The 16,735-nt window shown below is 48.0% G+C and overlaps 1 protein-coding gene across 9 annotated transcripts in view; it reads right to left on the bottom strand.

Annotated features, from left to right (window-relative positions):
- Positions 1 to 16,442, bottom strand: part of LOC113580183 (kinesin-like protein KIF21A) — a 29,480-nt gene extending 13,038 nt beyond the window's left edge. For 2 of the 9 annotated variants that reach the window (XM_035528469.2, XM_035528468.2), the window contains exons 1-13: positions 16,139 to 16,442; positions 7,181 to 7,403; positions 6,045 to 6,227; positions 5,395 to 5,544; positions 4,725 to 4,856; positions 4,088 to 4,255; positions 3,060 to 3,175; positions 2,756 to 2,951; positions 2,287 to 2,476; positions 1,758 to 1,821; positions 1,416 to 1,622; positions 445 to 492; positions 1 to 63 (exon numbers count right to left, since the gene is read on the bottom strand). The exon at positions 1 to 63 is cut by the window's left edge and continues 13 nt beyond it. In XM_035528469.2, the coding sequence (XP_035384362.1) occupies positions 1 to 63; positions 445 to 492; positions 1,416 to 1,622; positions 1,758 to 1,821; positions 2,287 to 2,476; positions 2,756 to 2,951; positions 3,060 to 3,175; positions 4,088 to 4,255; positions 4,725 to 4,856; positions 5,395 to 5,544; positions 6,045 to 6,227; positions 7,181 to 7,403; positions 16,139 to 16,182 (1,784 nt within the window). In that variant the 5' untranslated portion in view covers positions 16,183 to 16,442. Of the gene's footprint in view, positions 64 to 444; positions 493 to 1,415; positions 1,623 to 1,757; positions 1,822 to 2,286; positions 2,477 to 2,755; positions 2,952 to 3,059; positions 3,176 to 4,087; positions 4,256 to 4,724; positions 4,857 to 5,394; positions 5,545 to 6,044; positions 6,228 to 7,180; positions 7,404 to 7,973; positions 8,506 to 16,138 lie in introns of all 9 variants that reach the window. The other 7 variants (XM_081723010.1, XM_081723014.1, XM_081723009.1 and 4 more) reach the window with 7 other exon arrangements.
- Positions 16,443 to 16,735: the final 293 nt, after the last annotated feature.

Consider the following 16,735-nt stretch of genomic DNA (forward strand, 5'->3'; position numbering starts at 1 on the left):
TCGTTGGCTCTGTCGGAAGTGTCTTTGTCCTGATCGTTGTCAGGTCCCTCCTCCTTGACCACACTGTGAACAAATCACAGTTCAAAACACGGACAGGAAATGAGCACAAGTGCGGGGACCTTGACACGGGAACGGCCTTGTTTTTGTGAATAAAAAGGGGTGTTTAGTGCATGCTTCGCTGAAACTTGTCCCATAAATGAATGTCGGTGATTGGAAATCATTACCATAAAACCAGTAAGTGGGTTAGGACACTGTTATTGTTAGGAGGAAGGAACATTCAGTGATTAAAAAGAGGTCAGCTGAAGCCTCAAAAGCGCAGGCGGCAGAGTAACGCGAGACAGTAGTGGAGGACACACGGGCAGGCGTTTCCCTGGGGCCAGCCGACACCAGCAGGCCTAGGGGTGGAGTTAGTGGGGTAAAGGTGGCGGAGCAACGCGATCGAACCTCTCATGCTCAGAGTCTTCGCGGCCACACTCTGCCATCTGCTGAAGTCTTCACAAGAGAAGTGGGGGGTGCAAGGAAGTATAGGTGAGAGAAACAGTCGTCTGACGCTTATCACATTCACACGTGTGCCATACTGAGTCACCGTTCAAACCCTTATAGTCCTCACGCAGACATACTAACACACAGCTGCTACACTTCTGTGATTGTTGAATATTGTCATTCTTTAGCATTACACACTAACATTGTGGACCAGTCAGGGCAGCGCCAACGCTGGCACACACAAGGCCCACGAAAGCTAACATTTCACCTATTTGGGAAGAAATGAGATCAAAAATAGCCTGACTGAAATCAAGTAGCCCGCAGAACAGGATAAGGTCACTGTGTTCGGAACTTGCAAGAAAGATGTATGGACTTTAGGATCAAGGTTGTTACAAAATACGGTTAGATAATGCAGCAGGTAGGCTAGAAGCAAGGTGAGCAGCATGACTCACTGCAGGACTGCTAGAGATCTAACGTTCCCATCGACAGTGATCCCAATCACTCCGCTCTGTGGAGTATTTGAGATTAGTTCAGGGATTTACCATGGCTTATTCAACCATCTTTAAACATACATTTCTTTTACGGAATGTTCGTCTAATATTCCTGTTGTCAGGACATGTAAACAGGCGGGATATCGGATTCAGATTATTATGTGCCTGAAAAAGGTTTGCTGAAACTCACAAGGGAAGCCCCACCTACACCCAAGTGCCTTCTCAGACGCCTTCGGCGGGGGGAATAACCATCGTTATTATCAGAGCTGCCACTCTCAGTAATGGGGTATAGTTACAGTGGCTCGGACAGGTATGCGCAGAGCCCGGGCCGTGTAAGGGCAGGGCACGGAGCCAGCGGGAGGCGACTCTGAGCATTCCACGCCACGCCCTCTTCTGCCGGGCGAGCGAGGTAAACCCTGCACCTGCCGGAAGCACGCTCACCTTTTCTTCTTCTTCTTCTCTTTCTTCTTCAGCTTCTCCAGGTCCCTCTTGGCGAGCTCGATGAGGTCACAGGCCTCCTTCTCCGGGGCCAGGATGGCGGGCGGCAGGGAGGCGGGCGGGCCTCCGTACAGGGCGGAGCGGGCGGAGGCGCGGGACAGGCTCTTACGCAGGTTCTCATTCATGGCCTCACTCTCCAGCAGCTTGGCCCTGTAGCGCGCGCGCACACACACACACACACACACACACACACACATACATAAACACACATTCACATAAACATGCACATACACACACATTCGTGGATGTTAGACCGTAAGGGCCACGGAGGACAGAGAACACTACCTGAGCTCTTCGATCTCTTTGATGTAGTTCTGGATCATGTTGCCAATCTCCTCATTTCCTTCCCCTGCAGAGCAGCAGCAGAAAAATGTCCACTGAACCACACGGAGGGTGTCTGGCGAGTACTTACAGAACTGTAGTCTCCCCACAAAACATCTCACACCTTGAACAGGGTAATGCTGTAATGTGCATCTAAGCACAAAACCACAGTCTAGTGAATGTGATTACCAGTTATCACTGCATGCAATGAAAGTAGTGAAAAGGTCAAAAATGTGACTCCCTCCTGTTCTTTCAGCCTTTCAGAGCCATCGTGTTATAACATCATGTTACAAATTTCAAATGAATGCTCTAGAATAAGCAATAGTATGACTACAACGTGGTCTACGACTCATGACTCATTACGACTGCTGGTTTGCTCGACCCCATCACTTCAGTGCAACGTTGGCCAGGGTCCCAGACCAGCTTCAGCCAGCACACTGGCGGCTGTGCGTGGAGCAGCTCCCTGCCGCTCGCTGCCTGTGGTGAGGCATACCTGCCCTGGCCAGGGTCTGGCTGGCCCTCTCGCTCAGCAGCTGGGTGAGGCGTGCACGCTGGGCGTCGATGGTCTCCTGCATGGCCTTGACGCGCACGCGCAGGTTCCCGTTCTCCGTCTGCAGCATGGAGTTCTCGTGCACCATGTCGTTGACGCACTCGAGGCCATCCTCGCCGACCACGCGCTTGCCCTGCGTGCGCACGAGACATGTTTTGATTTGTTTTGCTTTTTTTCCTCACAAGGTAATTGTCGCTTGTGTCCGAGTATGAGCTAGTATGGGCTAGTGCATTAGCGGTTAATCATTTAGGAAAGATATGTGTGTAAACTCTCGATTCCTGTTTTTGTTTCCAAACCACAGCAGAGAGCTGGGGCCTATGGAAACCAGTGGCTGTCAGAACAAATGAACAGACTGTACTGAGCAGTCCCCCAAACCACCGCCATCCCTGGCCCTTCCTGCTCCCCCTCTCACCGTCTTATACTCCATCAGCTCCATCTGCAGGCGGGCGATCTCGGTGCGCAGGGCGCTGATCTGCTGGCTGGCCCTGTCCTGGTTCACCACCACCTTGTTCTTGATGTTGCGCGCCCGGTTGGCGTACTTCAGGGTGTTCAGCGTCTCCATGAAGTCCCTGTCCGAGGGACTGATGCAGGCGATCATCACCGTCTGACTGGAGGGCGGAGACAGACAGGGAGAGGGCGAGAGAGGCGGGTTTGTACGTCCTGCGCTCGCGAGCGCTGGAGATCTAGTACGAGCTGAACGGAGTAAAGACGCAGACCTGTTCCCTCCCAGGGAGTCCTGGAGGAGACGCGTGAGCTTGGAGTCGCGGTAAGGCACATGTGTGGAGCGCTTGCTCTTGTCTCCCAGAGCGCTGATCACATTGCCCAGCGCCAGCTTTGGGAAGACACAAAGAGACCGACACTGAAAACACAAGCGTAAGATGTCAACATCTTACAAAGGTTGCTATGCAGTTCCTCTAAGCACCACCAGATGGAGCTGCTGTTGCCAGCGCCAAGGAGCAGGTGAACGATTAGAAAATAAAGTCAAAGTCAAAGAACAGAACCATCAGTGTCGACAGAAGAAATATGAAACCTTCTTAAGATTTAGCTTTTATTTCACAAAAACCCCCCAAAATAAAACCACATGAGTCTATTCAAAAGCACTGCACCATAAGAATGTATAACGCAAAACAGTTGTCACTTGAGAGCACCAGCACGACTAGATCCTGCAATGCTGGGGACATGTCACCATGGCTACTTGAAAGACCTGGATGTGTCCCTATAGCTTTTGTCTGTTGAAAATATATGGACTATATAGACAAGGAGACTATACAGAGAGAAAGAGTAACTTAAAAAGCAGCTTCCTGTACTGGATTTCCATAAGCGGTTTCATCTGTGTAGAAGTGTTTCCCAAGTGCCTTTGCTTCAGGATAACTGACCCAGTACAAAATGGAAACCGTCCTATAAAAGTTTTGCAGTCTGGTGGTTAATAAACACGGCACTGACATTTCAGGAGTCCACAATATGCAAAAACCTCCCAACACACAAATATATTCAGCCATTGTGCTGATAAATACTTTTAGCTTTGCTTGATGTGCAGACACATTCATAAAACCTTTATTATTTCTTCTGCCTTTCTGTTCAGTGAGTGCACAGACACAAAAACCTGATTTGAGAAAGGGAACGTGAATTCGCAAGAGAGCTGAACTGGATGCAACACTCTGGTCCCCAGAATGTTTCAGAACAAAGTCAGAGGCTTGGGCTTTGTGCGTGACGGCCTTCTCAACACTCGAGCGCCACGGCCTACCAGTCCGCAGTTGATGGAGATGCCCTCTTTGGCTCTGTCCCCTGTCGCTCCAGTTCTCTTCAGGCGCTCGGAGCCGGCCAAGTCCACGAAGTGAAACTTGGCCGTGAGCGTTTCAAACTCATCCATCTCGGAGGAGCCCTCGGTCAGCCTGTTGTCCATCTCATTGTTCTGGGTAGGGCGAGATGGGAAGTGAGAGAGGGAGGTGGGATTATGAGATAGTAATCAAGACAGCTTCAAGAACAACAGAATGGCGGTCCCGATTCCAGCTGTTCTGGAACTCAACCAACGATGATGACTGAGTGTAGAAGATCTCAGAGTCATCTCTTTATTATGCAACCAATTTATATTTGATTCATAACAGCAGCTTTGCTTTTTTAAAATCATATTTCCTTAACATAATAATAACAAATACCCTAACCCAAAAAACGTTCTGTTAAAAAGTCAGTACTGGTGCTAAACTCTAAATAGGTATTACGGTTGATGTCTTATCAGATGTTTTGGCCACAGGTTCCATTGAGCAACATGGTGTACGATTACTCTCTGTGAATCACATTTTGGACTCGGTGGGAGGCGGGTCTATGGGCGGGGCCAACGCAGGCGAGAGGCCTGGCGCCGGCCAGGCAGCGGCGGCACCTACGTCGGTGGGGCTGCAGACGCGGACTTGGCACAGGTGGATGGTGAAGATGGCATGGGAGCGCGAACTCTGGACATTCATCTGTGTGCTGGCGGTGGTACGGGACAGGGCCCCCAGCTTCAGACACTGCATCATCTGAGAGGGCGGGAAGGCCACAGGTCAGGGTGGTTATACACAGTGGGTAGCGGCGCGTGCTCAGGAAAACTCACAGCAAGTTCTTGGTTCATTAGGTTCATACCTACTCCAAAGCAGCACCTACACGCTACCGATCTGTTTCATCTCTGATGAAGCGTCTGACAATTATGACTGAATACAGCTTGAGCAATTCAAGGTTAAGGGACTTGCTCGGTGGCCCAACAGTGGTAAATTGGTGGTGGTGGGATTTGAACTAACATCCTTCCAATTAAAATCAGAGTACCTTAACCACTGATCTCCCACTTTCAAGAGGCCAGGGTTGGCACAGCCTACATAAAGTATTTACTTGGGTACAGGCAGCCTCCTGCAGAGTAGAACAGCGGAGGGATGGACTACACTTATACCTGACTGTGAAATGCATCAGGTGCGGCTGTAGGGTGGGTGTACCTAAAAAAGGAGATCGTTCCGTGTACGGGGCTGATGCAGGAACACGCGTATGCGTGTCGAATATAACCATCCGCACATGCGGCACCCTAACCTCAGCTTCAGAGGTGACGGTTCGCGTGGTGACTCCCACGGTGTAGATGCCCCCCGTGGCGTCTTCGTGGATCCTAATGTTGGACTTCTGCTTTCTGGCTTCCACGTCCCGCGTGGTGTCAAACAGGTCCAGGACCTCCTCGTTGTACAACTGTAACACAAAGAGGAGAGCGTTTCGAGGTTTTTATTTTCACAACCTTTTTCAAACCATGCAAGACAGTCTGCCTCATCACATGCCTCCGATAAGCTGGAGACGACTGAGACATTGAGACAGATGGAGATAACGCAGGAGAGCGTGTCTAAGACGTCCCTCGGTCTCCATACGTAAAGATAACAGCAGTCTCGTATCTATTTACATGTCAATACCGTTCTAAATGTGCTGACCCAGCAGTCAATGCTCTCAGGGACTTTAATTTAAAGCTAAATTTAAATGCTGATATTGAGGGCTGTCTCCTACCACCCTTTCACCCAGGCCAGAAATAACACTATTGCCAGTCACCGCAGCTATCCAGAGGTTCACAGCTCCGGGAAGCTGCTAGCCTGATTCTCAGACTCACATTAAGCCTGGCCTTGTGCCAACAGGCGTGTCCTCGATGGCAGACCACTGGTTTTAGGGTCCAGGCGGTTGCGCGGCAGGGCCGGCGCACTCACCTCTAAGAACTGGGCGTTGATCTTGAACTCGGGCACGGGGCGGCCCTGTTCGGCCGCCGCCCGCTGCCTCTCCTCGATGCCCCGGAACAGGTGGCTGACGGCCCGCGGGATGATGCCGTGTTCCTCCTCGCTGATGCTCACGTCGAAGCCCGTGCCCATGGTGTACGTCTTCCCTGAGCCCGTCTGGAGGGGGCAGTCACACATCCACACTGGTTCATTTCACAAGCACTAAGAAACAACTGGATCAGCCAGACGGTTCATAGTACGTGGAAAACGCTTTAATGTGTTACTTTGTTCCCTGACCCAGACTACTCAGCCAGCGTTTAGCGAGCAGAAGCTTACGCACCTGTGGCGGGCAGAAGGTGATTGATGGTTAGCTAGTGCTTGTGTCTAAGAGAGTCTCCTTTGTCTGCAGTAGTGGCTGCTCCACGGGAACCATGAAGACAAAAAAAAAAGGCTTCGGGGTGGGGGGTGAGGGGTACCTGTTGCCATGGTCACGGAGAGTGGAATGAGACTCTGGGCCCAAATTCGAACGTCACCCCCCCCCCCCCCCCCCTTACCCAAAGCAGCTCCTGAAAGAGCTTCCCAGTGGGACACAATTCGGAGGAGCAAACGACGAGGCGGGAGTTGGAAAGAGCGGAGAAGAATTCTCAGGAGGTTTCGTAATTGTAATTTGAAGAGCTCCATTTGAAAATGAACCAGGCAAAGTCTATCTGACAGAGAGCCCCCACACGACACCTTAGGAATGGCCCGATAGATGAATTCATTATGACAATCGCCCCTCCTCCACCCCCATCCCCCCACAGGCTCCTCGTTGAAACATGTCTGCTGTTTCAGTGTTGACAGAGGTTTCGCGACTTGTTTGCTTTTCTTCGCGGCTGATATGTAACGAGCAGCCTAAAGACCAGCACAGCTGTAAGCACTTTTTTATCATGTCAGCTGCTACACTGACCAGAGAACCGGCGAAGAACACGTGCAAGAGAGAAACTGAATTAGGCCCGAGGTCGCAGTGCTAACCGGGACCTCTGAAAACCCTTAACATTTATATAAGCCTCTGTTCAGGTAAATTGAGCTGTCATGGCCCGGCCTTTGGGAGGATCATTAGCATTGCATCAGCGTGAAGCAGCCTGGCTTACCTGGCCGTACGCGAAGATGGTGGCGTTGTAGCCTTCAAAGCAGCCTTCAATCAGCTTCTCGGTGCAGTTGCTGTAGATGGCGTCCTGCTGGGAGTCCATGTCAAACACATAGTCATATGTGAAGGCCTTGTCCTTACCCAGAACCACCTGGGGTTCACCTGGGGTCACAAAGGTGCAAATGTGGCATCCTTCAATTTTCTCCTTTGCTAACTGTGGTCGAATTCTGTGGGGGTGGAGGGGTTAGAAGAGAGAGAGAGAGAGAGAGAGAGAGAGAGAGAGAGAGAGAGAGAGAGAGAGAATAAAAGGTCAGGCTTGTTGCCATGGAGACAATACACCCTCTCAGGATCCCACGCTAGCCTTATTAAAGGCATTTAATGTGTTGACATTTGGACTGGAGGTGTGTGGCTGTTAGCAGGTATGGGGCGGGGTTGTGACTGGCCAAGAAAGTGCCAGAGAACATTACTGCACACTATACTGCACTCTCAATAGGGGCTCCTACATTACCGATCTGGTCCGGAGGCTTGTTGAATCGTAGTCAGACACAGTGTCCGGCAGTAATGGACGGACTACAGTGGTCGTGTGAACGATAAAGGAGGTCAAATTGTATATGAGCGGCTGGAGTTAAACATATAACTGGCATACACATGCAAATGTGGCTATGGGCCTTTAAGTATAATGACAGCTGCTGGAGTGTGTGTGTGTGTGTGTGTGAGAGAGAGAGAGAGAAAGAGAGAGAGAGAGAGAAAGCGTGTTATAGGACTAGCAAGCACTCAGCAGCCTAGCTCATGCTTACCGTCTTATGAACACAGACCTTCCTCTGTTCAGAGGGAAAGGAAAGGTACACAGTCACACCCTGCCTTTCACGCGTATCCCTCCTACCGCGCCGCCCCACGCTGACCATGTCTATCTGGTCCCAGCACAGCTCACCGCTGTGCTCCCTCTTCCTCCATGTCTCATTCGTTCCTGCCTCATTCACTGAATCATAGCGCGTGATCTAGAAGCTTGAACACAGCGATCGCACAGCAATAAACAACCAGCTTCACTTATAGACACCTACAGAAAAAAAATATATTATTGTCACCGGACTGAGTGTAGCCCCAAGCTGTCTAATGCATAATTAATAGCATGGTATCTGTGTCACGTCTGCCTTAGTGCCTAGATGCCTGGTCCGAGCTGGATAGTGGGCTAGAGTTGCGGTCTTCTACATGGCTGACCAGAGGCCTCAGCAGTAACAGCTCACTGCTACTGGACTTGGTGCGCGATCATGACATCAGATGTCAGCTATTTAGCATCCCTGGTCTGAGCAACCATCACCGTGGACATGGCTGGAAGAAGAGAGAGAGTGAGTGAGAGTGAGAGAGAGAAAGAGAGAGAGAGAGAGAGAGAGAGAGAGAGAGAGGTTGACTAACTGAGTAGCTAACTGAATAAAAGGCACACAACATTTCATGGACCTCAGAAATCAAAAACATTAAACAATTTTGCAGTCTTGTGAATGTGTAATACTTGGGCATGTAGTACCGGACATCATGATGTGAAAGTCACCGATAAACGTGCCTGGGGTTCTTCACACGTTACCTTACCGCTGCTGGAAGGCCAGAGCTGCTTTGCTTTAATCTGGGATCCATCAGTCCCTCTTTACGCGTGAATAACAGCGCTCTGATCTAGAATGGCAGAATTCGGAATGGGCAACTAACATTAATCCCACAAATCCTATTCTGCGGTGTCACTGCTGTGGACCCATCTACGTTAAAGTGTGAGGCTGTGTGCTAATGGAAAACTGGAACTCCATGATTACATGCATAAGACAAAAATCCATAGCAATATGCTGACTCACTTGCTGAATGTATACGAAACGTGTTTGTATTTAGTCATATGCAATTCCCAGTTAAGCCTCTCTCTTTCACAAGGTTATATGGACAAGCGGGTGTATGGGTCTCGCTATCAGGCATCCATGAGGTGCAGTTCAAAATACCGACCCCATGGCACTGCAAGCCCCTTGGGCCAGTGGTCAGGGGGGAAATTAGCTGGCCGTTCACCACCCATACCGCACAGAGCTCAAACCCGAATTTCAATAGCAAGCACCGGCAGGCAGTGTGTTAACTGAGCGTGCCCTCTGGGGGAAGTCTGCATTACATATCACAGCATGACTTAGAACTCACAAGAAGATACAAGCACCTTTGACACAACCAATTAAATCATATTAGGAAGGGGAGGTCTCTGTATAACAATTTTGTTAGTGGCTAACAAACATGCAGAGAGGAAGGAATGGCAGAAGTGCATTCAAGAGTATAACCTGCCCCACATCTCTTCTCCTCCCCCATTTCTCTGCTCCTTTCCATTCTCCTCCCTCTTTGCAGGAGAGGTGTCCTCACAAACACAGCAGAAGGTCCAGTTAGCTACAGCCATGCTGGGAGATGTTCATCTGTTGTACAGTGGCAACAGGACAGAGGGGACTCCTTTTGGGTGTCCAGACTTGAGGCCCAGGGTCCATCTCCCGCTGGGGCCAGCACCGGGCCCCGGACCGTGAGCCGCATGAGCCAGGTGCCCGTCCCTACAGTCCCAGTACCCCCAAGGACAGATCAGGCCTTCAGGTCCAGTTCTGCAAACACGCAGGGTGACGCGTGTCAGTTTCTAATAACGGCTCCGCTGCCAGCGGTTAAAGCTCTGCCCACTTTGCCTGTGGTGGAAGTCGTCGTTATCTGCCATTTTCAAATGGCACTTTATGGACGTTTTAATTTCCTTCACACAAAGGCGTAATTTAGAGGCAAACTGTTACAGCATGTAAGCACCAAGCCTGAGCCACTTTGAAGTACCATGGTAAATACACCTTGTACAAGCATCCTGAAAGCCTGCTAACTCACAGAAGGTCATGAAAAGGGCACCATGCTATAAAAAGACATTGTAAGACATTAACAAGATTGTGACCCACTTCTGACTCTCACTCTTGACGACGTAGTCTCGTAGCGCTCCAGCTAATGGGGGATGACTGACAGGTTTCAGCTTTAGGGTTAAATATAAACACCCCACCCCCGGCACTCGGATAAGGACTGCCTTTATAGGCCTTGCTACATTCTGTAGACTTAAAACTTTTTAAAGCCTGCTTATCCGATGCCTGTGGAGCTGGTTTCAGCGAGGACCACTTTACCAGACCCTTTCGATCAGAAACGCACAGTCCTCCTCTTGTATCCTTCTCACTGTATTATTCTCCTTTAATATAAACAGCCGTGTAATGACCTTTTTAAGGAATGTCCATGTCTCGGTTCATTCGGCGAGAAAGCGGAATCAGTAGAATGCTGTGCGTGAATTAATGGGTAGTTTGTGTTGAGGCTGTGTTGAGTAGGGGGGGTCTGATCAGGGCTCATGGGCCAGCCCCCGTCACACCCCTGAGCATGTGACAGCACCACTTAGCATCAAGCCACAGACCTCATTGTGGCGATTACTCCGACAGCCGATACTCTCTGCACCTCCCCTTTTCTTAGAGCTTTCGTGGGCCAAAGGGGTTGGAGCCCTCTTAAAGTCTGATCTATATATAGAATGACTGAAGTGTCTGAATCTCGGACCTCCGCTCGTCAACTTATCATTCTAGCAATCTGCAATCTCTACATTAACAGAACCCCCTTATCCAGTGGGGGAGCTTCTATGTATCAGAGGTCATAGTGAGTCACAGGAATCTGGTCTGCGGGAACAAAGTAAACCAACAAGACTGTAATCTACAGCAGCAGCAGCAGTAAGTGAATGGATGACAACGTCTGGTGGTGCCAGTCCAGAACAATTAGGGGCAGTGGTAGCTTGGTGGTTAAGGTATTGTTTAGTAATCAGTAGGTTGCCATGTTGCCACTGTTGGGCCCCTGAGCAAAACACTAAACCCCAAATTGCTCAAGTTGTACTCAGTCATAATTGTAAATCGCTTTGGATAAAAGCATCAGCTACATCCCGTAAATGTATCGATCCCCCAGGGAGAGGATGTCCTGATTGCTGATTTGGTGTTTTGCCTTTGTTAACAGCTGACTCAGAGTCTGCTACGGAGATTGGTGCTCTCCTGCAGATCACCCTATGCCATGTCACTTCTGTAGGAAGGCAGTGACTTTGCATTTCTCCATCGTGACCATGCCTAGCAGCTGAGGAACATTCATAAACAGAGGGCCACCCCAGGTTTTTGAGGCATTACAGAAAAGCCATGCTATAATAAGCATCTATGGAGTTTAAACACCTGTGGAATTTTCAGTAAAGGGTTTCAAACCACTCAGAGGGATTTCCGATTTCTAAGTCAGCTTTCTCCTGACTCCTCTGAAACACTTTCTCCACACCAGTACTCCATATTCAACAATAGCAGTTCAGTGGAATTTGTAATGACAACCAGATCCAATGCAGCATGTCATGACAACAGTCATAAATATTTTTTAGATCTATATGCAACAGTTTTAACACATTCTGTTTCAAACTTCCCAATAGTGAACTGGAATGACACGGAACCCATTCACACTCTAACATAATGCTAGCACTCTTCCTGCTTTGGGGTTCTCCAAAAAAAAAAGCCCCTAGTAAAAATGTTGGGGAAAATTGAAGAAAAACCTCCCCCTCATTTTTAAACATAAAGCAAGAAGAACAGGATCTGTCCTCAGATATGTGGTGGAACTCCTCCAGTTTAGAGACAGTATGGCTGTCCACTGTACAGTGTAACTCCAGAACGGAGGTACACAGAGGCTGCCTGTCCAACCTGCTCCTAAGCCAATAAGAGGCCACATTAAAAGGAAAAAGGAAAAAACAGGATTTCACCTTTCAGCATCATCTGTGGGAACGTCAGGCCCTGATCTGTCATCATCGCTGTGAATTTTAGTTACATGTATGACATCTAGTACTTGGCCAAGATGAAGGAGTTCTGACCAGAGGATTAGCCGCTGCTGACATGGAGGGGGCTGAGGACAGTTAACTGTTTTCGCTTACTTCTTTCAGTTTAAGTAAGTTGTCCACTGGCTGGTGTTGAAATATAGAGCTAATTTCTGCCACAGTGAAGTGATTTGAACTCAGGAACAGGCAGGAACAAGCCTACCTCAGCCCGAAGGCACAGGGCGATGAAAAAAATAAGCCCGTTCTCGATGAGAATACAAATTCACACCTGAGCCTGATTCTAATATTACTTTAGGATGTAAACCATGGCGGCATGCGGAAAAAAAGGACTCCAGGCAGCAGCTTTATGAGCTCTGATGTCACTCTCATCTTTAACAACGCGCGCCGGACAGAGAGCTCCGTCTGCTCTCGGTCTGCTCCAGTTCACAGCCACACAGGAGGGTTTCTCGCTGACTCCGCTGTGTTGAGGTGCACTTCTGTAGCCCCTTATCAAACCCGCCTGGCTTCCTGGGTCAGGAGTCACAGTGCACACATGGGCAGCTGCAGACAGGAGAGGCAGAGGGCAAGGCAGAGGCGTTCAGGCCAACAAATGGAAAATCCGCCAACAGCGGAGAAAAACAAGGATCCAAAACAGCCAGTAAGCTCACCTCCCTAAAAACTCCAAGCAGAGGGGCTAGAAACAGAGAGCTGTTGACCCAAGCGTCATTTAACATTGGCTGGTTGCACGGAGGGGAAATGCTGAAAACACAAGATAAGGAAAGTTGTAGAATCACGCCGCGTCGCGCGTTAAGAGCTGAACTGAAGCGGCATGCTCGCCATTCCAACAGTACAGTCCAAACCACAAATATGAAATTGGGTGATTTGTGTTATTTTAGAGGAGCAGTACACAAACACGCTTATATACACCGCAGGTGCTGGGAAGAAAGAGATCTGGGTTAGAGTCTGACATCTTATGAATGAGCTGAAACTGGCTGTTCCGTGTCCTTCCAGTGAGGGAACAGAGTTCCTCGCTCACCATAGCCATGACATGAGGGACCGTTAAACCTTCAGACAAGGACAAAACGCACCACACGCACCAGCAGCCAGCAGGAAGGAGATAAGGTTAATCTCAAGAGAAACTTCAAGATGAGTCCTGGTGGTAAGTGCCAGCAGCTCTGAGATATGGCCGGGAGACATTACGCCACCTTTTGCCATGCGCTAGGAGTTTGTTTTCCTGGGTGACCTCGCTTGAAAATGAGTCAGCTGCTTCCTGCCCTGAGGATGACAGATGGCTTTCAGAGAACTGCTTCTCTTTCAGTTCTTCACTACTGGCTCATAAATATTGATAAGGAGGTCTACAAAATTACATCTGGGAGGAGACAGCAGGTGGGCCTCTCAGCGTAACCCGCCGACTGACAAAAGGTCTGGTTACAAGCTGTGACAGACACTGGACTGCACCAATCAGCTAAAAGGGCTGTTGTGAAGACACGATGCATATAGAAAGGCTCAGAAAAGGAAAACAGCACTCAGCCCCCCTCAGTCTCATAAATACAATTAATTTTTAACACAAGAGCTTATAAATCTATGAGGATTCAGGTAGATTCCTCAAGAACAACTGCCCTGCACACGTTTGCCACATATTGTCTTCAAACAGAAAAAAATACACATCTGTCAAAACAAGACTAGCCTTAGACAAGAAATAAAAACAGCATTGTTTGTAGTTGAAACTTGTAATTTAGTCGACCGAAAGATCAGTTTTACAAAGAATACCATTGTTAGCCCCAAGGCCTTCCATTATTAATGGCTCTTTTGGAGTGCTGGAGTAAGCTGGTACTCCAAGGACTGGCAGCTGAGTGTAAGCGGCGTGCGAGAGACAGACACGCTCATGCCCTACAGTTCAGCTTTTCAGCCACTATATCCACTAACCGAGACATTCACCCAAGCTGCCAGGCCCAGGCCGATAGCTGTCCCCAAAAGGAGCTCCTTTCTGTCAGAAGGGCTTTTGCCTCGGCAGGCAGGCGTGCGATGCTGCCACTCACAAAGTTCAAGGCAGATGAACAAAGAAAGAAAAAGAAGCAGCCGCCACAAGTACGCGCTGAGAACTGCGCGGATATTACGTGGGCCTGAGTTTAGCTAATCTGACGGTTTTAGATATATATTTGGAAATGTAATTAATAATATGCGATTTTATTCATACCCCTTGCTGCCTTAAAGTAATATTCAGTCTTCATGCTTTGAGACAATCCCTGATTAGAGGAAAACAATGCTGATATGAAGGACAGGCGAGAGAGCATAAGAAAACTATTTGCAGTACCAAGGAGATTATAGATTAATGAATCTGAATCCAATCCTGCCTTTGAATCAAAGATGAATGAGGTGTGTTTAACATATGGCCTGAGGCCAGCAGGCAGAGACAAGCCCTGTATCTATAACAACCAACATTATGGAAGAAACAGAATCAAATCTTACTGCATTATGTTATAAACCAGTAAAAACACCCCAGCCGATGTATTTAGTAGTGACTGCCCCTGTCAGCACTAGTGCTAATTACAAGGTATCTGTTCCTTCATCTTTACAAATGTGGTCACGCATGATGGACTGAGACCCTTGAATGATGTGGACTTTCGCTGTAATTCCTTCTGGTAATAAGAACACATCTTAATCCTAGTCTAAGTTGGCACTGGTGACCTCATATTTAAAACATAACTGGGCAGTCAAAATTTAACAGAAAGTAAATGGTGCTAATGTCCTTCAGGCACCTTGACGCTAATGTCCTTCTCTAAGGAAACATTTCTGATTAAACAGATATTCCATTAAAAGCTTCCAAGCCACTCGTGACGTTTTGCTGTGTGTGGTGGCAGCGTGTGCGGCAGCCATCGGGTATTGGTAGGATAAGACTTTGAATGCACATGAGGATGTGCGAGGGTGTGTGGGACAGAAGACTAACTCGCTCATTGAGTCTGCACTGGGAGTGCAGTCTATCACTTTTAAAATGAACACAAGCTTTTCACAACTCAGTCACGGAATACTGATTACACTTATTATCAGTGTATCTGATGCTACAGTATAAAATTCAGGCATTTTCCACAGTGTAATTTTTTATTATAGTTATCTTATTACAAGTAAACCATATGTCATATATTCACATTTACTTGTCATTACATTTATAACATTCTTAGAAGCATAAAGGCTAATAGGAGCAATACAAATATCCCACCTCTGAAAATACTTCCACTAAATAAAAATACTTCCATCTATCCACAAAGTTGGACTCTATTAGCGATGCTGAGGGCACCTGTGTGTGCTAGTGTTCTGGTGTTTGCTATGCAAAGAAAAAAAAAATATTTCCATATGAATGTCACAGGATGTACAAAACACGGAGGTGGGGCAGGTGACACTGTGCCTAAGTCCAAACATTTAGCAAACTATATGCTGGGTCAAAGTCTGCCTGTGGTAACTAGAGTCGAACTGTCAGCCTGGAATAATGTAACCTGAGTAGCGCAATGGGGCTTTTGTATGGAAACGATCCTTCTGCAATGACAATGCTACACACACCCCTGTCTGCTTCCTGTTTTACTCACTACATTCCTGAATATTATCATACTACATTATTTGTGCTGCAGGGGTTTTTAATTTTTAGGGGGGGGGGGGGGGGGTGTCTTTTTTTTGTTTGTTTGCTTTGTTGTTTTTGATCGACTGAATCATTCATTCTAAGAAATATTGTAGCCTACGTTCAAATACACATATGATGGTTCGGATACACTAAATATCCCGAACCACGCACTGGTAAACTGAAAAACCTGAACAAAGAAATGAAGTGATGTCAGACGTGTGGCCTTAGATTACCGCGTTCAAGATCAGCGGACTGCGTGGACATTCCGGCCAACAACTGACACGGACCACTGTGTACATACAATTGTGTTCTCCTGCATTGAACTGGTGCACTTCCAGCTAGTGTACATTCATTTAAAAACTGATCTTAATATATGTTCTCCTAACACGTGTAAAGCTCTTACATCAGAGACGTAGCCGAACAAAACGTGTGTCGTTGCCATAACAGGTACATTAGAGGCGTGACCCACGAGAGCATCAGTGAGACAGAGAGGCAATTCAGTAGTTCAGTCACCCTACCTTAAAGCCACTCGCACGGAACTTTCGTCTTGTCCAGTCGACATGTTCCTCACGGATCAAGTGCGTTAATAGAAACAGAAAAGAAAGAAATCCAAAGTTGTATATTTTTTTCTGCTTATCGGGCAGCGACGTCGCTCCACGGGTGCGCGATCCAATTTGTCTCCTCTTATTCTACCATTTCACTATTGATGGTAAAATAAAGGGCCCAGACGTTTCATGTTTTGTTAATATAATAATAATTCATGTTCTTCATGGTTACATGACCAACGCCTCCACCAACTGAACCCCTCAGTGCGCCCTCGCAGCTTCGTCTGTCCTTCTGTGCACGCAGCGTCACCAGGACACGCCTCTGGGCTGCAGGGCCGCACTCACGTACTCTTGTCTTTATATAAATGATTCATTGATTTACCTTTCAGATCAGTAAAATAAGAGGCCATTGTGTAGTTCTGATAGTCTGAAGGAGTTAATAGGACATGTATGCAACGACAGGTTTTACTGTTATGTTTTATCCGTTATGAATAATTCATTGGATGCGTTAGCGTCAGAATATCTGATCAGTTTGGGCGAAGTTGTTTTCTCTTGATTCTTAAATGTTCC

The sequence above is a fragment of the Electrophorus electricus genome, chromosome 11 (genome assembly GCF_041902795.1).
Source record: "Electrophorus electricus isolate QZ-2024a chromosome 11, ASM4190279v1, whole genome shotgun sequence".
Lineage (NCBI taxonomy): Eukaryota > Metazoa > Chordata > Actinopteri > Gymnotiformes > Gymnotidae > Electrophorus > Electrophorus electricus.